The 18,747-nt window shown below is 46.0% G+C and overlaps 1 protein-coding gene across 4 annotated transcripts in view; it reads right to left on the bottom strand.

Annotated features, from left to right (window-relative positions):
• The window catches only part of macrod2 (mono-ADP ribosylhydrolase 2), a 1,343,630-nt gene that overhangs the window by 271,598 nt on the left and 1,053,285 nt on the right, over positions 1-18,747 (bottom strand). For all 4 annotated transcript variants that reach the window (XM_028820323.2, XM_028820324.2, XM_051919692.1 and 1 more), the window contains one exon: positions 6,864-6,937. In XM_028820323.2, coding sequence (XP_028676156.1) covers positions 6,864-6,937 — 74 coding nt within the window. The remainder of the gene's footprint in view (positions 1-6,863; positions 6,938-18,747) is intronic.

Genomic DNA, 18,747 nt, shown 5'->3' with positions numbered 1-18,747 from the left:
AACGACTACCACATGAAACACACACACGGTATAATATTAGCTCAACTAACGTAAATAAGCGCCTACAACGCGTCACGGCTCAAAAACAAAGGAGCTCAACTAACGTAAATAAGAAATGAGGCAACGCGCCCATAGGTAACGACACAGCCACACAAAAAAGAGGATTCAGCTCCCCGCCCCAGAGTGAAACAGGAAAAAGTACGGAGTCCACAGAGGTCCACCATACACAGCATAATAGTACGGAAGGCGCGAGTTAGTATGAAAGCCGAAGGCGCCTACAACGCGTAATAAGAGTAAACGAACGCTCCGTTTTAAAAGTACGTCATCCTCACACGTGCAAACTGTAATAAGAATAAACGAACGCTCCGTATTGAACGTAAGTCATCCTCACACGTCCAAACTATACAGCATAAGTGAATCACATTACAGTGATGCATTATTAACAGTACAACCACAGAAACCGCTCCGTATTAACAGTAAGTGCAATTATTCATATTACTAATGGTAAACAACGGAGAACTAATGGAGTCACGATCACGGCTCCAAATCTATTCAGCTCCACTAACAGAGCTACAAACACGAGCCCGCATGGACAAAAACAATAGACGTCGGCGCCTACAACGCGCGTCTGAAACCGTGGAAGCAAAACTGTCTCGGCTCCAAAACCAAACAGCTCGACTAACGGAGCTATAAGCATATCTCATACATTCATCAATGTATTTCGGGTTACCCAACACCGGGGGTAGGCGAGCGAAGCCCCCTTGTTGTATACAGAAATACCTGACTGACATTTTCAAAAAACCATAACTATGATGGTCACAAAGAATTCTGAGGCCTACTTGTTATGTTTCAGGCCAGTCAGCCATGTAGTTAAAAGCTCTGACTACTTTTTGGCTCAGCATGGCACTATATAAATCTCTCCAATTATGACTCTTTTCATCACAGATAGTTTCCACTTACAGATTCTAAATGCATGTCACGTCCTAATCAGAATATTACACCTGTGTCTAGTTGGTCTTACTTGAAGACTGTTATATATTAAAGGAATATAGCAGATAAGGTGAAAGATGACCCAAAGAGATTCTTTCAGTATTTTAGAAGAAAAAGAACAGTCAAGGAAGAGGTGAAGTGTCTCAAGAATAGTAAAGGGGAATTAAAAAATACAGACAGTGAAATAGCAGATGCTCTAAACGTGTGTTGTTCTGTAGTCCAGTGACTTTAAACTGGATTGGGGGGCTTTACAGATGTTATCATATCAGTAGCAGCACACCTCTCAAAAATAAACTGAACAGCTTTGATGAAAGTCTGCCAATAATCAAAAGCATACACTTTTTCACAGAACCGTTTCCCAGACAGTCAGGCTGTCCCTCTCTGGTCGTCTTCTTTTATGGTGGCCCATTTCCGAATCTCCAGGTGCTCCAGCTTGTGATCTCCTGCCCCTTTACATTACCAACTGCCCTATCAAGAGTGTGGTGCCTTAAAAGAATCAATTAGACTGTCTAAGGACGGAGGAAATAGTTCTTTGCAATGAAAGCTAAGACTCAGCAGCCTCCTTGCCATGAAAACAGTTAGTGAAAGGCTCTTTATTCCATTAGAAGAGAAAGTATTAAATACGCAGACATTGTTCCCTTAACAGTGCAGGTTAATTAGTAGCAGCGTTGTAATTCAATATGAAAATAACCCGAGGTAGTAAGAGGTCGTGTTAACATTAAATCGCTTCTACAATAAAGTAATTGCATTTTATGCCTCTATTAATCCCCAATGCATTCCAGACGCCTGGTGTGTTCTTGCAGCCGAGATCAAACACCGACATGCGCGCAGAACAGCAAGAAAGCCTGGGAGCGAGTGAGTGGAATACGCTGAGCGAGCGAGCGAGGAGGGGACACAATGGCTTCTTGGAAAGCGTCCGCACGATAGATCGCTTACTGCAACCTGATAGGGGCTCAGTCAGGTGAAAGCAATTACAGCCCCCACCCCCCCAAATACCAAAGACCCTCGCCCACCCTGGTACGGTGCGCGCGTTTCCGACTGCGACTTTATTTCGTCTGATCGCGAGCACTTGTATTTATTTACTTGCTAAGTCCAGCTGCACAAAGGATAGCCCGCCGAGCGGGGAGCTCGTTCCCCTACTGATTACATCGCCGAAGTCTTGTAATGAAAGCCAGATCGACAGGGCTCGACATTTCCTTAAGCACTTCCCTTTACAAATCTCGAGAGTTTTGAGGCTAGATTTTGCGCAGCAGGTTGCAGCCTGACTTTACTGATAAAAACCCAGCGAGTCTTTTTAAAGCTTTTTTTTTATTCTCTATGTTAAGGTCGAGGCGTCCATTGACGTCACTCTCAATACGCCTATTGATGTCATTCATGGCACGTCTAGTTAGTTATCAGAACTCGAATCAATTGACCTAAATGTAAATAAACACACAAAGTGAATCCACGGCAGGGCTTATAACACGGGCTTGCCTGGACTCTGAACTCTATCCCATCTATCCATCCATTATCAAACCCGCTATTTCCTAACTACAGGGTCACGGGGTCTGCTGGAGCCAATCCCAGCCAACACAGGGCGCAAGGCAGGAAACAAACCAAAGGGCTGGGGGCCAGCCCACCGCAGACTCTATCCCAGGGCCGCGAAATTAATCAAAATACATTAAAAAAAATCATGATTTTTATTTCGCAAAGACATATTGTTTCCGCTAGACTGCTGCTTTACCGTCTTCCTTGAATTATCTTTAGTACTAGGGTGTTGTACTGTGTTAGCCATTATGAATGTAGAGAAAAGCCAAGCAAAATGACACTTTTTATTGGCTAACTAAAAAGATTACAATATGCAAGCGTTCGTGGCAACTCAGGCCCCTACTTCAGACAAGATGTAATAAGAAGGTGCCTGAGTTGCCACGAACGCTTGCATATTGTAATCTTTTTAGTTAGCCAATAAAAAGTGTCTTACTCCTTTCTATGTTAACTAATGTTGTCTTATTTTAATTCCTTATTTGTCTTTTATTTTTCTTCTCTTCATTATGTAAAGCACTTTGAGCTACTTTTTGTATGAAAATGTGCTATATAAATAAATGTTGTTATTTTGCTTGGCTTTTCTCTTGAATTATCTTGACATCCATCGCTAGTCGCACGCGTTTTAATTAGAAAAACATCGCGCAAGTTACGCCTTGAAATGGGCGTGTCGAGAAGGATGCAAATACATGGGCGTGCCGTCAGTGACGTTTACAGACGTTACACTAATGAAGCGGTAGCCCGCCCTATTGGACCGAATGGCATATGGGCTGAAGATGGCAAACTGTCCTGCAGGTGGGTATCACATCAATTCACAAGTTGCCAATTTTATCAGGTTTCAGTCAACTCACAAAGGGAGAGCAAACAAAACCCACTGGGAAGGCACAAACTGGAGTCCAGGTGCTGTGAGACAATTGACCAGTTCAAATGTAAACCTGCACTCTTCAGAATCTGGCAAACTTTAGAATAAATAATGCAATTAAATGTGCATATGATAATATGCAAAATGGTGTGCTGTAGTGGTCAATGCTTGGCACTCCTGTCTCCAGCGTCTGAGTTTCTGAATCCTGCTTCTGGCCGCAGTCCATGTTAAGCTTACACATTCTCACCCGCCTGGGCTTTTCTGCAGGTACTCTTGTTTAGTTCTCTTAAACATCCCTTACTTTAACTGGTAATTCTAAATTAGTTGTGTGTCAGGGCTGTTTCCTGCCTCACTGCTGCCAGGATAGGCTGTGACGTACTATAGGTTTCAGAACGTTGCGACTTCAGATGGGCTGTATCCAGTCCAGTGCAGGATTTACGTATAAGCTACACAAGCTATAGCTTAGGGCCCCCGCCTTCTTGGGGGCCCCCAAAACAAATTGTCTGAGTGAGCAATTGTCATATATACTTAAATATACTACAGCATTATTTGTCCCAATCAGGCCCGGCCTTAGGCATAGGTGAAGTAGGCGACCGCCTAGGGCCCCGGATCGACTCCTTGGTCTAATTTTCACGCATTTCACAGAGCTTCCAGGGGGGCTCCGCCCCCCCTCAGGGGGCCCCTGGACCCCCCTTTCGCCTAGGGCCCCATAATACCTAAGACCGGGCCTGATCCAGTCCACTTCAACTACACAAGACTATGTGGGGTACTTTTGGGCACGTCCAGTGCCTGGCCTTTCCAAACACAACGCATCATGCTGGGTGATGTCTTCCTCCTGAAGAGGGAGGTCCTCAAGTGGACTCAGCTGAGAGGGGACTCTGAAAACGTTATTACCATTTTGAGTATGGTGACAGATGACTCACTGGCAGTGCAGAGAAGTAACCGATAAAGTGGACCAACAACGGCCATGGCAACAGGTGGTCTACCAGCAGTACAGATTCACTCGGAGAATTGGACTTGCAAGGATCAAGGTGGACTAACAAAGATTATTGTGACAGGTAGCCCATCAGCAAAACACAGAATAAAGAATAGTAAGGAGAGGCCAACAGAGTGGACAACACAGGCTACGGTGACAGGGAGCCTCTGGATAATTAACAGTGACTGACCAGTAAAGTGGACAAACAAAGACAGTGGTGATGGCATTTAGCCTAATGCAGAGTGCCTGACTGAAGAATCCGGGAGAGCAAGAAGTGGCCTAAAAGTGGACTAATGTATAAACCGTGCTGTCAGGTAGCCTGGCTACAATATGGGGGGACTGACCAGGGAGTCCAGAAGAGGGATGAGTGTCAGCCCAACAGTAAATCTAAAGCGATGCCTTCGCCGATGATTGCAGAGCCTTCCACAAGTTGCCCTTTTGACTGGAATCAAAGGCAGTGTTAAAGAGCATCTGTTGCCACGGAGACCGAGAGGCAGCGGCAGGTGACCAATTCAATTCTTGCCGAGGCTCGTGCCTGCCTGGCGGCAGATCATCTGAGGACCAAAAACAGCTGCGGTTTTGAGGTAGAAAACAGCACAGTTGCACCTGAATCACCTGTCATGATTCCTGGCGATCCTTCCCTGCCAGCTCAGGACCGTTACGGGTGCTGCTTGGGTGTCCAACTGGGCCATCAGAGGTGTTCATCATGGTCAGCTCTCCTTGTAAACTGAGCAAAACATGTAAAAGGCACATCGAGTAAATACTGGAGCTGGAGTGACCATGTCAGCGCATGTGGGAAGGCTGCTCTATCTGTAATGACCAAGGACAGCCAGTGTGACTAATCCAACTTCATCCTTTATAGCACATTTCTTTCCGTTTTCACAAACCTAACATGCAAACAAGTTGGCTACCAAAGTAACCAGAGCTCCCAGAGTAACACAGGGTTCATCCAAACGGGTGGACATTACTTAGAGAGATGTGGCTCTAGGAGCGATCACGTAACAACTGAATACATTCTGTAGAAATGGACACCTAGGGCTGACCCTGGGGCCAAGTAGCCATTCAAGAACGCACCTGACTGTGTACTCGCACGCGAATAGCTGACGTGTTATTTGTTTCACGGGGCGATGATGTTTGGTTATACAAGAAAACAAGGTGGGGTTTGGTGTCAGCCTTGGGTGCCGCTCACCCGTCACTCCTCAGACAACTTCTTAAGGTTTTGCACACTGACATGTTACTTCAAGTAAATTCTTAGTGGAAACCACTGGGGGGCCACCAAGGAGAAAGCTGGTGCTGGCCGAGGGGCAGACATCGTCCCACTCCAAATGACTGTTGAAAGGTGCTCTCCTCATGCAAATCTTTCCAACCAAGGATCTGGCAGGCCAGAAGACGGCACCCGCCTGCTGTCACTCTGAGTGATAAATGATGCCATCCCATCGCATCTCAATCCAGCTGCATGGCCTTTGTTTGACACTTTTTATTGTCCTTGCACCTCCATGGAGATAGAGACAGGCTCATTTCCATAGTGGCCTCCTTATCGGGCCTGCAGGAGCACTTGTCTGCCAGGGATGACGGCTCTGCCTGGGCTTTGGGGACTCTGTCGCAACTCCGTGATGCCCAGCACGCTCGACACTCTATTCATTGTGTCACATGAAAGGCCTCTTTAATGTCTTTTTCAGCAGCACCACACGAACTGAGAGGAGTTGTTTTGAATTTCTTTCGTCACACAAAGCCACGTTAGATTATTGCCAAATAAAAATGCAAAATCCACAAAGGAGCTGCGCAGCAACGAGCGTTTTCCCGGGAGTGATGGCAGACGAGCAGGCTTCTCTACGCTCATTCCTGAAAAGCGATAAGCCGTCATGCCGGCTCAATTAAGTGCCGGTCGCAGGGCCGCTCTGACCAATGGCTTTCAGGCCCATCATTTATTCTTTGCAGATTAAAAGCCATCGGTCTCGCTCCCAGTTTACTCGGCAAGACTCCATCACTTATTTCACTGGAACTGTTTTGCTGACTGAGTTCTTGAAAGCTCTCTGTGAAAAATGCAAAAATGCAGCAGTGCACTTAGAATGTGGGTACTGGGCACACCAGCGGTTGACAGGAGGTGGCATTCTAAACAAAGCCCGTGGGGCTTAAAGATCGGCTGTAACCTTCACAGCTGGAGTGGCGAAGAGTAGTCAACCCGAACACACCCAAGACGTGAGGTCGGCAACAAGCACCAAACTACATCTGAACTACACATGCCATCTTGGCACACAAGCCACCTCCACGTCTGAAGTGATGATCTTGGAAAAAAAATGCCTTGGAGTGGCCACTAGAGGGCCTACTTTAAACATCTGTAGATCTGGCCAGCACTCTCATTTACATCTGCATTATGCCTGCACTGCCACACACACTTCTAATGGCAGCTTACCGGCATAAGACTCAGTGCTCCTTGGTGCTGTGCAGCCCCCAGTAACCAGGCATGAAAACAAATTGAATGTACGAAGTGAAGAAGGAAAGGTTTTTGCCTACCTCGTCTGAATTCTTCTTTATCCAATTCTGCACCGTTTCAAGGGCGATTTCTGCAGCAGGCTCATTTGGAAATCCTACACGGAGAGCAAAAGGAACATTAGGAAATTAAAAAATGTCGGTGAGTACAGGCCATTCAGCCCAATAAAGACAGCCAGTCTTAAATCCCCCAAAATTACATCAAGTCTAGTTCTGAAGGTCCCTAAAGTCCTACTGTCTACCACATTACTTGGTAACTTACTCAAAAAAATCCTAAAGTTTGTGTGAAATTTATTCTTAACAAGTTTCCAACTGTGTCCTCATGTTCTCGATGAACTCATTTTAAAGTTTCAGTTTCTATCCACTGGACTCATTTCCTTCATAATGTTAAACACTTCAGTCATGCGTCCTTTGAATTTCCTTTTGAAAGGAAAGGCTCAGCTCTTTTAATCTTTCCTCATAAGTCATCCCCTGCAGTCAAGCAAGCAGCCCAGTAGATGTTCTCTGGAGTTTTTCAAGCGCTGCTATGTCTTTTTCATGGCCTGGAGATCAAAACTGAGCACAGGACTCGAGATGAGGCCTCACCAGTGTGTTATAAAGTTTGAGCAGAACCCCTTTGGACTTATACTGTACACATCGTGATATAAACGATGGTCACATTGCATCAGTGCCACAGACACCCTCATGCCCAAGCTGTACCCGCACTAGGCAGGCTGGGCAACACCCAAACTGATGCTCTGTCAAGCAGGCAGACATCACACTCAGTGAAGCTGCCTGATGTCAAGTGGACATCGATTACATGCAGCCAGTCTGGTCTCAAGTGTGTTAGTTAATCAGAAGGCACAAAGGTGCCAGCCTTACTGTCACACGCATGAGGCACACACTCTGCAGGCTACTAGCAAGTCAAAGACCAAGCTGGGTGCTGGTCCTGGGGTCTGACCCTGACAAACGTCCACATGGGCAGAATAGAATAAAAGTGTCAGCAGTGAGCAGCTTAGCCTGGGGAGGAAAGATGTGCCACCCCCAAGACTCCTGCTGGATGTCGACCGCTATCAAGAAAGCTCAATCTCAGCTCATAATTAAAATCTCTAGCGAATACCCTTCTACCCCTTAGGGTCAAGTGCAGAAGAGCATAACAATGAAAAGTATGAGCCAACCGTGGGCACCAATGGACCAATCACAGGTAGGCATTGGATTTCTTACATTTCAATGTATTCATTCATTCCATGGTGAGCCTCATAATTCCACAGTTGCAGAATTTAAGCCCCTCATCAGGTAGTTTCAACACTGTCCTCATGTCTGTGTTGGTTGTCCTAAGGATTCCCCCAAAGATGTGCAAGTGTGGGTGTGTGTGTCGGCCCCTGTGGTGGACTGTTGCCTTGTCCGGAGCCGGCTCCTGTCTCACACCCGTCTCTGTTCAGGAACTCCCTCAGGGTGATGCCTCTTCTCTGCTGCAGGACTCAAAGTCACAAATGACAAGTGCCCGATCCCCTTGAGGTGAGGTGACCTGGTCAGGGTCACATATGACGCCAATGTGAAAGTTGAACAGCAGGCATTGTACTTTACAGTCCAACACATCAGTCAGTACAGTGTTACCAGAATCAAATACACAATACTTTATAGTGCCTTTTCTTAGTGAACACCACTCCATTGTAACATTCACAAGTACTGTTAGGTGAGGTGATCAGCTCAGTTGTGTCAACTGAAGTGGCGTCCTCTCAGGTTACTGCCAATGTGGCCTTTCACGGTGGGAGGCCTTTGAATTCGCATAATGTCACCTGTCCTGACTTCACCCCTAACTCTATGACACCCTGGAGGTGGCGCCCTCTTGAGTCGCCAGCTGCACATGACTCATTACATGGATAAACGGTGATGTGTGCTGAATCAGAGACATTGTGCTCTTAATCAGCCTGGCCGTATGAAGCAGAAAGTATGACGTTAGCGGCCTTCATCGATGTGGCTCGCTTTCAGTAAGCTGGCACTGTGCCGGCCGAGCTGCGCGTCTGCATTCCAGCAGAAAGCAATCAGAATCAGTGGAGAGGCGCAGCTCTCGACGAGCCTCCTGTTAAGTGATTTCTTCAAGAGCGAGCGGCTCAGACAATTTTGACAAAGGCTCAATTCCACCAAAGACACAAAGCAGGTAAAGCAATAAGATCGGCAGCGGCCCCTGTTGCAACGAGGGCACACGTGCTGCGAATACCGAGAAGGGATCCAAGACGGGGACACAAATGAAAGGCCAACTTGCCGAGGACTGCAGTGAAAAGGCGTTTTTCTTTCTCGCTCTTATCAATTTGCTCAGAAAGAAGGAGGAAGAAATGATTCCTGCTGCTGAAGCCAAGGGGATGAAGATGAACTTCCTCAACTGTCTGGAATGAAGCAACCCTACTGAAATTCCAAATGATGGCAACTGATATGACATTCAAATGATAGCAAAATGATAGAGTTGGGTCATCTCTCTAAATTCTCGACTCACTTACAGATACCTGATTTTTATGTGGGTATTGTCACACACATAAAATTGTATTGTCTTCTTATTGTCACATGGACAGAATAAGTGAAATTCTTACTTGCCTGTGCTAATCAACATGCAGCTGGACACCCCCCTCTGGTGCCACAGTTAGTGATGCGGGCCAGCTCAGTGGGCATGCCATAGAAAGGCTAACAGTCTTATTTAAGAGCTCAGCCATCCTACACCACCACATTTGGGGACAGCTTCGAGCACCCACTCGTCCTGCCCACTGCACTGCCATGTGAGTGTACCTGTTGTGTGCTCTCATTTGTATTATCTGATGATGTTCTGAATGCATGGTGTTGGAGGTTTTGTCCACTACTGTCACTGGACTTAGCCTGCAAGTACGAATTTCAATGAACTGCATACTCTTGACAAACTTGAACCCCCATCACAAAACTTAGTGAAGAAGACCTTCAATAAGAACGTTATGCAGTGACTGGTGACCATCCCCTACTCTTTCAGTCAGCCTTCAAGTTACAAATCCATCTTTGTCCTTACATGGTTTCACATTTAGGGCACACAAAATCTTTGGACCCCTCTGAACAAACAGTCCTTGCAACTCAGCAGCTCCAGGCCTGCTTCAGGACATTTCTGATGCTACTCGTCTCTAGTCAAATGAATTGCAGTCTATGGTAAGATGGGAAATGATGGGAATTGAACCTTTCATGTTGCCCATCTTGCTTGAGGGCCTGCTGGGCACACTCTTAGAACATGTGGTACAGTATATAAAGAAAAAAAAGCTGTTGGCCACATGGTCAGTAAGGTGTAGCGGGTATTTTTAGGACATTGTCACTGTCTGCTCCTCCCCTTCGTGAAGTCCTAAATGGTTATCTGGGGAAGCAGACGATGGATACCAGACACTGCAAAGCGTTCTCTATTCTCTTTTCAGGAGGACTCTAGAAATCCTCAAAAAAATTGGAAGTAGCCAAGAGCAGAAACCATCCAGTAAGTAAAATCCATGAAGGAAAACGCTGCCCCTTTCAGTCACGTTGTCATCAGTGAGGAATTACTCAGGGTCCTACAGAGGCAGGCTGCAAAACCAGAGCTTCTAAGTCGAGAAGAGGCAGCTAATTCATTTGAGCTGAAGGAGGCCTCCCTGCTCAGAGTGAAGAAGCCATCTCTGATATCTAACGTAATGGTGAGGGTATCATGTGACATCTCTCCCTTAGCCTCAGTGCCCCCATGTTTCTAAGAACCCAACATAAAAGAATGAGATGGATGATTTCTGGCAGAAAAGGAAGATGAGGGAACTCCACTTGCAATTAAAAGCATCTTGGCAGATAACTGAGGAAGTTTCTTTCTAGGTAAGAAGAATGAATTTAGAGCTAGGAGATGCCCTGGAAATCAAGGGCCAAAAACTCCAAATACAATTAAGGGGACAACATAAAGAGACATGCAGAAAATATTATCATATGAGAGCAGGACCTGCGACTACAAGGAAAGGCAGGAAACCCAGCAGCCTTAAGCAGGCTCCGCTTTCATCTTCTTCCCCCTCATTTCAGGCATTCACAGGAAATGCCAGGCCCGGACTGCTTTTCTCTAATTGAATTCTTCCTGGAGGACTTGTGGTTTACTTTCCATTTCACCACAGCGTTGCAGGAGGCTACAAGTAGGAGGAGAACCACAGCAGGGGACCCCCCACTCCAGCTGAGCTGTCTTCCATGTAGAGGGAATGTGCCAGAAATATGTCAGCGGCACCTCATCAGCAGCTGGCCCACCAAGTTCCAGTCCAAAGGAGTAGAAGGCCAAAGTGCACGCGTCAGTGGTTTGGTGGCCAGATAAGCAGCAAAGCCTTGTCACCGTGTGGGAAACATGATTTATACATTAGCTGACCTTAGAACTACACACTGAAATCAGGGTGTCAGTGGGATAAACCAGAGAAGAATGACACGATGGGACGATGTTTAATCCGCTTAATCCAATCTAGGGCACGGCCCACAGTGGTATTGCTACTGCTTTGCAACAAGGAGACAAGGGCTCACATCTCATGCTGCCCCAGTATGGAGTTCTTCTGTTATCGCGGTGTCCACATGGGTGTCCTCTGACTGTCCAAAGACACAAAGGTTAGGTGAACTGGCGTCGCTAAATTGGCTTCTTTGTGTATGAGTGTGTTCACCCTGTGGTGGACTGGCACCATGTTTTTGCTTTGTGCCCAATGCTCGCTGAGATAGGCTCCAGCTTACCCGTGAGCCTGCTCAGGACAAGGGGTTTTCTAAAATGGATGGATGGATGGAATGCATTCGGGGGTTCAGAGTCAGAATTAGGTGATGGGCGTAAATCAGACCTGAATGGGGACCTGTTCACACATGTGGCCAATTCAGATCATGATTGAGACTGCCATTTAACCTTTCAAACTGTTGATTCCACATATTTTCTTGCTTTTCATTCCTTGTGGAAGTTTGGAACATATGAAATTAATTTCTGTAATTCTGTATATAGTTTCTACTCCTGTTGCTACCATGTGGTAAACTACAACATGAAGGCCAGCCTCACGTACTTCCTGGTGGTCCAGGTTTCTTGATACAAACGAGAAACCTTTGTGGCTGTAGTTATTATGTGTGATCGACTAATAGGTAATAATAATAATAATAATAATTTTTTTAAATAATTTTTTGCATTTATAGAGCGCTTTTCTCACTACTCAAAGCGCTTAGCAATTGCAGGTTAAGGGCCTTGCTTAAGGGCCCAACAGAGCAGAGTCCCTTTTGGCATTTACGGGATTCGAACTGGCAACCTTCCGATTGCCAGTGCAGATCCCTAGCCTCAGAGCCACCACTCCGCCTTCGTAGTAGGTAGTGACGTGTGAGACAAGAGTGTTTTATTTCACCTATGGTTTCATGAAATTGCTTCTAAAATTGGTTTTGCAGTCAACTTTGCTATTATGAAACTTAGTAAACGGAGGCTTTTGGGGTGGAAAACAAGGAATATTACTCTCTAAAGGTTATGGCACAGACTAAACTAATGTGGTTTTCCTATGCCACCCTCCAATGTTGCTTAGATGTTCCTTCCACATGCTCTCATCTGCCTCGCACACTGCGTGCCTGCATGTTCACGCCACGAGTTTCACCTCACACCACTCATTTCGGTTAGGGGTAATAACATCTGTATGCCAGTCCAACGCACCGGCAGCCACAAATTGAGCCCAATGTTAGCGTCTGAGAAGTGCTAGCAGGAATGAGCTCTCCAGCCACAGCCCCACTTTAATTGTGCTGCACCACAACAACAGGGGAGCTGCAGAGCAGATGAAAAACACGTGTTGCTAACAGCTTGAACTTCACTGGAGGCAAAACACTACCTGCTTGACTTTTTTTTTTTTTGTGAAACAAAACATTTAGTTTCACTGCAAATTCAATTTCACACAAATCACTTGCTTATCAGAGTTTCAAAACCCTTTGGTGTCTCTTTGTTTTTCATCCTTGGTTTGTATTTTGGGCTTGGTGTATTTGACTTTGGTTAATGAACCCTGCTTCAAATTGATTTTTGTCTTCTCCACCTCCTGGTGTTGCAGTACCTTTTTGCCTGTCAATTTTCCAGATAAATTCACATACAAATCTTTGGTATAGGTGAGAAAAAAAAATCACATGAGGGCGGCACAGTGGCGCAGTGGTAGTGCTGCTGCCTCGCAGTTAGGAGACCCGGGTTCTCCCTGCGTGGAGTTTGCATGTTCTCCCCGTGTCTGCGTGGGTTTCCTCCAGGCGCTCTTGTTTCCTCCCACAGTCCAAAGACATGCAGGTTAGGTGGACTGGCGATTCTAAATTGGCCCTAGTGTGTGCTTGGTGTGTTTGTGTGTGTCCTGCGGTGGGTGGGCACCCTGCCCAGGACTGGTTCCTGCCTTGTGCCCTGTGCTGGCTGGGATTGGCTCCAGCAGACCCCCGTGACCCTGTGTTCAGATTCAGCGGGTTGGAAAATGGATGGATGGATGGAAAATCACATGAACATTGGGAGAGCAAGCAAACTCCACACAGCATCTAAAACTGGATTCAAACCCTGGTCTCGGGTCCCATTGTTGAGCTACTGATGTGCCAGAGGTGAAGAAAAAGGCAGAGAAAAAGTAGGGAACAGGTGGGCAATCCAAAAAAATCAAACTGAGGTCTTTACTGAAGTCAACAAAATACCAAGAGATAAAATCCAAAAAGTGAACTAGAACCAAACTGAGAGAACAAACAAAATCAGATTAAATCATTTGAACAGGTGAAGACGCCAGAAATTTCCAGGTAAGGTAGTTCTGCTCACCACTCTTGGCACTGGAGAGTGTCGACGTGTCGTGTGCTGATTAGCAAAGGCATGTAAGAATGTCACTGTACATGGGACAGAAATGAACCTATAAATCAAAACCCTTATTATTAACACCATCAAAAGTTTTGTTGTCTTTTATCCAGAACAATAGTGACATCATGCCTCACAACCTCCTGGGCTGCCATAGGCTAGCAGCAGTGCAATAAAATAAGCAAAAGGGCAGTGCCCACGAAAAACGAATACGATGTTGTGTCAAGATACGAAAGACCAAATAATCTCAAGATGGAAAAATGACAAAAATGCATTCTGTAGGTCTCAAAAAATACAAGATAATAATGAAAAAAAATTAAAAAGAGTGCAAACTCATGAGAGCCACCATTGGGATTTCTTTCAGATGTACGTATGCATATATATATATATACATACAGTGCATCCGGAAAGTACTTACAGCGCATCACTTTTTCCACATTTTGTTATGTTACAGCCTTATTCCAAAATGGATTAAATTCATTTTTTTCCTCAGAATTCTACACACAACACCCCATAATGACAACATGAAAAAAGTTTACTTGAGGATTTTGCAAATTTATTAAAAATAAAAAAATTGAGAAAGCACATGTACATAAGTATTCACAGCCTTTGCCGTAAAGCTCGAAACTGAGCTCAGGTGCATCCTGTTTCCCCTGATCATCCTTGAGATGTTTCTGCAGCTTAATTGGAGTCCACCTGTGGTAAATTCAGTTGACTGGACATGATTTGGAAAGGCACACACCTGTCTATATAAGGTCCCACAGTTGACAGTTCATGTCAGAGCACAAACCAAGCATGAAGTCAAAGGAATTGTCTGTAGACCTCCAAGACAGGATTGTCTCGAGGCACAAATCTGGGGAAGGTTACAGAAAAATTTCTGCTGCTTTGAAGGTCCCAATGAACACAGTGGCTTCCATCATCCGTAAGTGGAAGAAGTTCAAAACCACTAGGACTCTTCCTAGAGCTGGCCGGCCATCTAAACTGAGTGATTGGGGGAGAAGGGCCTTAGTCAGGGAGGTGACCAAGAACCCAATGGTCACTCTGTCAGAGCTCCAGAGGTCCAGCAGCCCGCCTGGAGTTTGCCAAAAGGCACCTGAAGGACTCTCAGACCATGAGAAAGAAAATTCTCTGGTCTGATGAGACAAAGATTGAACTCTTTGGTGTGAATGCCAGACGTCAAATTTGGAGGAAACCTGGCACCATCCCTACAGTGATGCATGGTGGTGGCAGCATCATACTGTGGGGATGTTTTTCGGCGGCAGGAACTGGGAGACTAGTCAGGATAAAGGGAAAGATGACTGCAGCAATGTACAGAGACATCCTGGATGAAAACCTGCTCCAGAGCGCTCTTGACCTCAGACTGGGGCGACGGTTCATCTTTCAGCAGGACAACGACCCTAAACACACAGCCAAGATGTCAAAGGAGTGGCTTCAGGACAACTCTGTGAATGTCCTTGAGTGGCCCAGCCAGAGCCCAGACTTGAATCCCATTGAACATCTCTGGAGAGATCTTAACATGGCTGTGTACCGACGCTTCCCATCCAACCTGATGGAGCTTGAGAGGTGCTGCAAAGAGGAATGGGCGAAACTGGCCAAGGATAGGTGTGCCAAGCTTGTGGCATCATATTCAAAAAGACTTGAGGCTGTAAGTGCTGCCAAAGGTGCATCGACAAAGTATTGAGCAAAGGCTGTGAATACTTATGTACATGGGATTTCTCAGTTTTTTTATTTTTAATAAATTTGCAAAAACCTCAAGTAAACTTTCTTCATGTTGTCATTATGGGGTGTTGTGTGTAGAATTCTGAGGAAAAAAATGAATTCAATCCATTTTGGAATAAGGCTGTAACATAACAAAATGTGGAAAAAGTGACGCGCTGTGACTACTTTCCGGATGCACTGTATGTATATATATATATATATATATATATATATATATATATATATATAATGCTAAGGTTCAGCGTCTGTCACGCCAAACCTATCAATGACGCATAAATTGTAGGAGCCTCACCCAAGCAATTGGGCTTTGTGCAAGCAAGCAGTGATGCCAGCATGTGGCACTGCAGACAGGAAAGGACCATGGTGACCTCTGTTCACAGTGAGGCAACTGATTCTTTTCATCGTAAACACAACACAAAGTCACACACAACAAAAGAATTGGAGGTGTGGGCTTCCTTCTTCATGTTATTGGGCTTATCTGTCAAAAACAGAGCCACAGAGACATGGGCTAGCAGTGAAGGATATTGTGGTGACCTTGGTGGAGTGACCGAGTGTCACCATATAAGAAAGGGATGACATTAATTGTGTGTTTATTCAATTCACTAAAAGTGATATTCTTTATTTATTTGATCGCCATACAAAGTAAATGTCACCCCCCTACTGTACCTGAATGCAGTGGTAGGTCTTGTTATATACAATCGAGCCTCTGCCCCATACCATCATGTGTCCATCTGTGAGCAGCTAGTCTTATAAGGCAACTCTCTGACACTCAGCCCAGTCAGTCAAGCCCAACCTTCAGTGCTCACTGGACGATGATGGTGAGAGCCCAGCTGCCAACTGAAGGTGGCCCATGTGGAGGACTGAAGCTGTCAGTTTGGTGGCATCTGCCTCGCTCTGGTGTAACGTGAGTAAAGTCTGCTGAAGGCACAGTAGGTGGCTTGCCCTGAAAGTAAATTTAGCAGTTGTGGGTGAGCAGCTGGCAGCGTGGCATGAAGGACGGGCATACTGAAGCCATCGCTTGCTCCCATCACTTCCCTGTAAGCCTCATCTGCTGGCACACCACCAGGATTCCAAGCATTGAATTGTGTGCCCAAGCCATACATTTGTAGGAGTGTCACATTTCAAAATGAAGATGGATTTGGGTCCCACTTTGACAGCCAAAAGATACAGGCTGGAAAATGAGGGTGGTACAGAAATAAGACACTGGTGGACCCCTAGAACACAACACAAAATGATGCTCATATGAAAATTGACGGCTTTAAAATGTGAGCCTGAGTGACGATCAAGATTAGGAAACAAGTAAGGAGAGCTCAGGAGCTGGAACCTGACTGGGAATGCAGCTGCCACCAGATGGCAGACATGGCAGCCAGTGGGAAAGTCTGCATTGGAAGCATTCACTGAGGATGATCAATGAAGAAGGTGCAGAGACAAGGTACCCACACCACTACGCCTCTCCTGTCTTTACAACAGCAGGCACAACATACTCAACATGCACTCTGGTTTGTGATCTGAGGCAAATCAAAATGGCATGTGGGATGATCTGCAGCCCTCCAAAAACAGCACCCAGGTCACTATCATCACTCAGTGCGAGGGGATTGTCATGTGGCCCAGCGTAGACTCGGCCTGCATGAACAGAGCTTTAAATTCTGTGAATGGAGGCAACAGATCTCTCAGGACGAGATGCAGGAGGCACTATATTTCACTGAAGTACTGTCTGCTGACAAGAAGAACTGCGTCTCCCGTTAGAAACATGGGGCTTCTCTTTGACGTGTTTTATGGTGTGAATGAGTGATTGTGCTTTAGTTTTCAGGGCTCCCTCGATTTACAAAAAGAAAATGAAAAGTGCACTAGATCTGGACCACTGAGCTCCAAGACAAAGCTGTCCCCTTAGCTTCTGATGGCACACTTCTTGTAAATGACAACAGCACAGGGGCTCACTTTGCTATTGGAATGTGCCTGTGAAAGGTGTGACACACAGAATGATTTTTTGTCCCACTCCTTCCTAAAGGCAGCCACCTACAGCTCACCTCCTAAAGATCTGAGCAGTGAGGTGACTGGGGGATCAGGTCTTGAGTCCATGAGGCACATGGTGTCATCATCCACTGCTCACTTTCTCAAGACTGGACAGGCAAGCCAGGCACCACTTGAAGATAAATGCACTAACGTAACAATAAAGTATGAGAGAATATCTCAGCTTCCCCAAAATGCCTGAAAGGGGGAACCATCACAAGACGGCAGAGCTGTTATTTAAGGAGGCAGCTTTTGGGCCATGGCTGCATCGTAACAGTGAGATTGGCCTGCAGGCGCTAGTCAATTCCCCCGACGTACCACAGCTGGGCACGTAAGGCGCTGGTGTGCTACTGAACTCAAACAAGACCTCCAGGATATTTACAATTCACCAATCATGTGCCGAGACGACGAGCGCGGGCTCACGGCTCTTAGACGATCAGTTATGTAAGTAGAACGTACCGCAAGTCGCTGCTGCAGAAGCCGTCCGTGCCCTCCAGTGCTCAAAGCACCGGGGTCTGGCACACAGCAAAGCACTGCATCTCAGCATGCACCACCATGCCATCAGGCTTTGTGTAGCGCCTTGTGTACCATCACCTTGTAGCTTACCATTACTCTGTGTACAGCACATTTTGCAGTGCACCTCATCGCTTTGTGGCCTACTGTAACTCTTTCTACAGTGTAGCATACCGTCACACTTTGTAGGGCTCCTTTCACTGTGTGCACCATCATCTTTCAGCACACCACCACACTCTGTATAGTGCCTTTCACTGTAAGCATCATCACCTTGTTGCCTATTGTCACTCTTTGTACAGCACCTTTCAAAGTGTGCACCATCACCTTGCAGCATACCAGCACACTTCTTATAGCGCCTTTCACAGTACACGCCGTTACCTTGTGGCACCTACTGGTTTAATCAACTCCGTGCGGCGGCAAATAAGGTCCACGTTTATTAGCGTTTGATAGACTGTGAGTCCCCCTGTGTGACACGCATTATTACAGATGACAGAGATGTAGCAGCAATATGCACACTCATTATCTTCACCTCAGCTGACAGACTTGATTAAAAAGAGAGCTGCGGGTCTAATGAATTTTTATTAAATGATGCTACTGGCTACTAGTAAATTATTTCTCTGCTGAGAGGCCTGTTTTATTGACAGCATTGTACCGACAAAATTTATGTAGTCAGCCGGTGACATTTACAAGCTTCCTCCAACTAGTGCTACCCGCCCGCTATTGTGCGCAGGGCTGCCAAGCCAAGCCAGTGGCCTCATGTATTTCTAACTGCTCAGTGGCCATCAGGGTGACAGTGTGTGTGTCCGGGGTTGGGTCTCCCCCTTCTGTGGCACGCCACACATTGGGACATATGGATTTAAGGTTCGGTCTCCTATGAATTGGCTAAAG

Source organism: Erpetoichthys calabaricus, chromosome 15, assembly GCF_900747795.2.
Source record: "Erpetoichthys calabaricus chromosome 15, fErpCal1.3, whole genome shotgun sequence".
Taxonomy (NCBI): Eukaryota; Metazoa; Chordata; class Cladistia; order Polypteriformes; family Polypteridae; genus Erpetoichthys; species Erpetoichthys calabaricus.
Note: the sequence above shows the minus strand (reverse complement) of the source record. Positions and strands in the feature narration are given on the sequence as shown.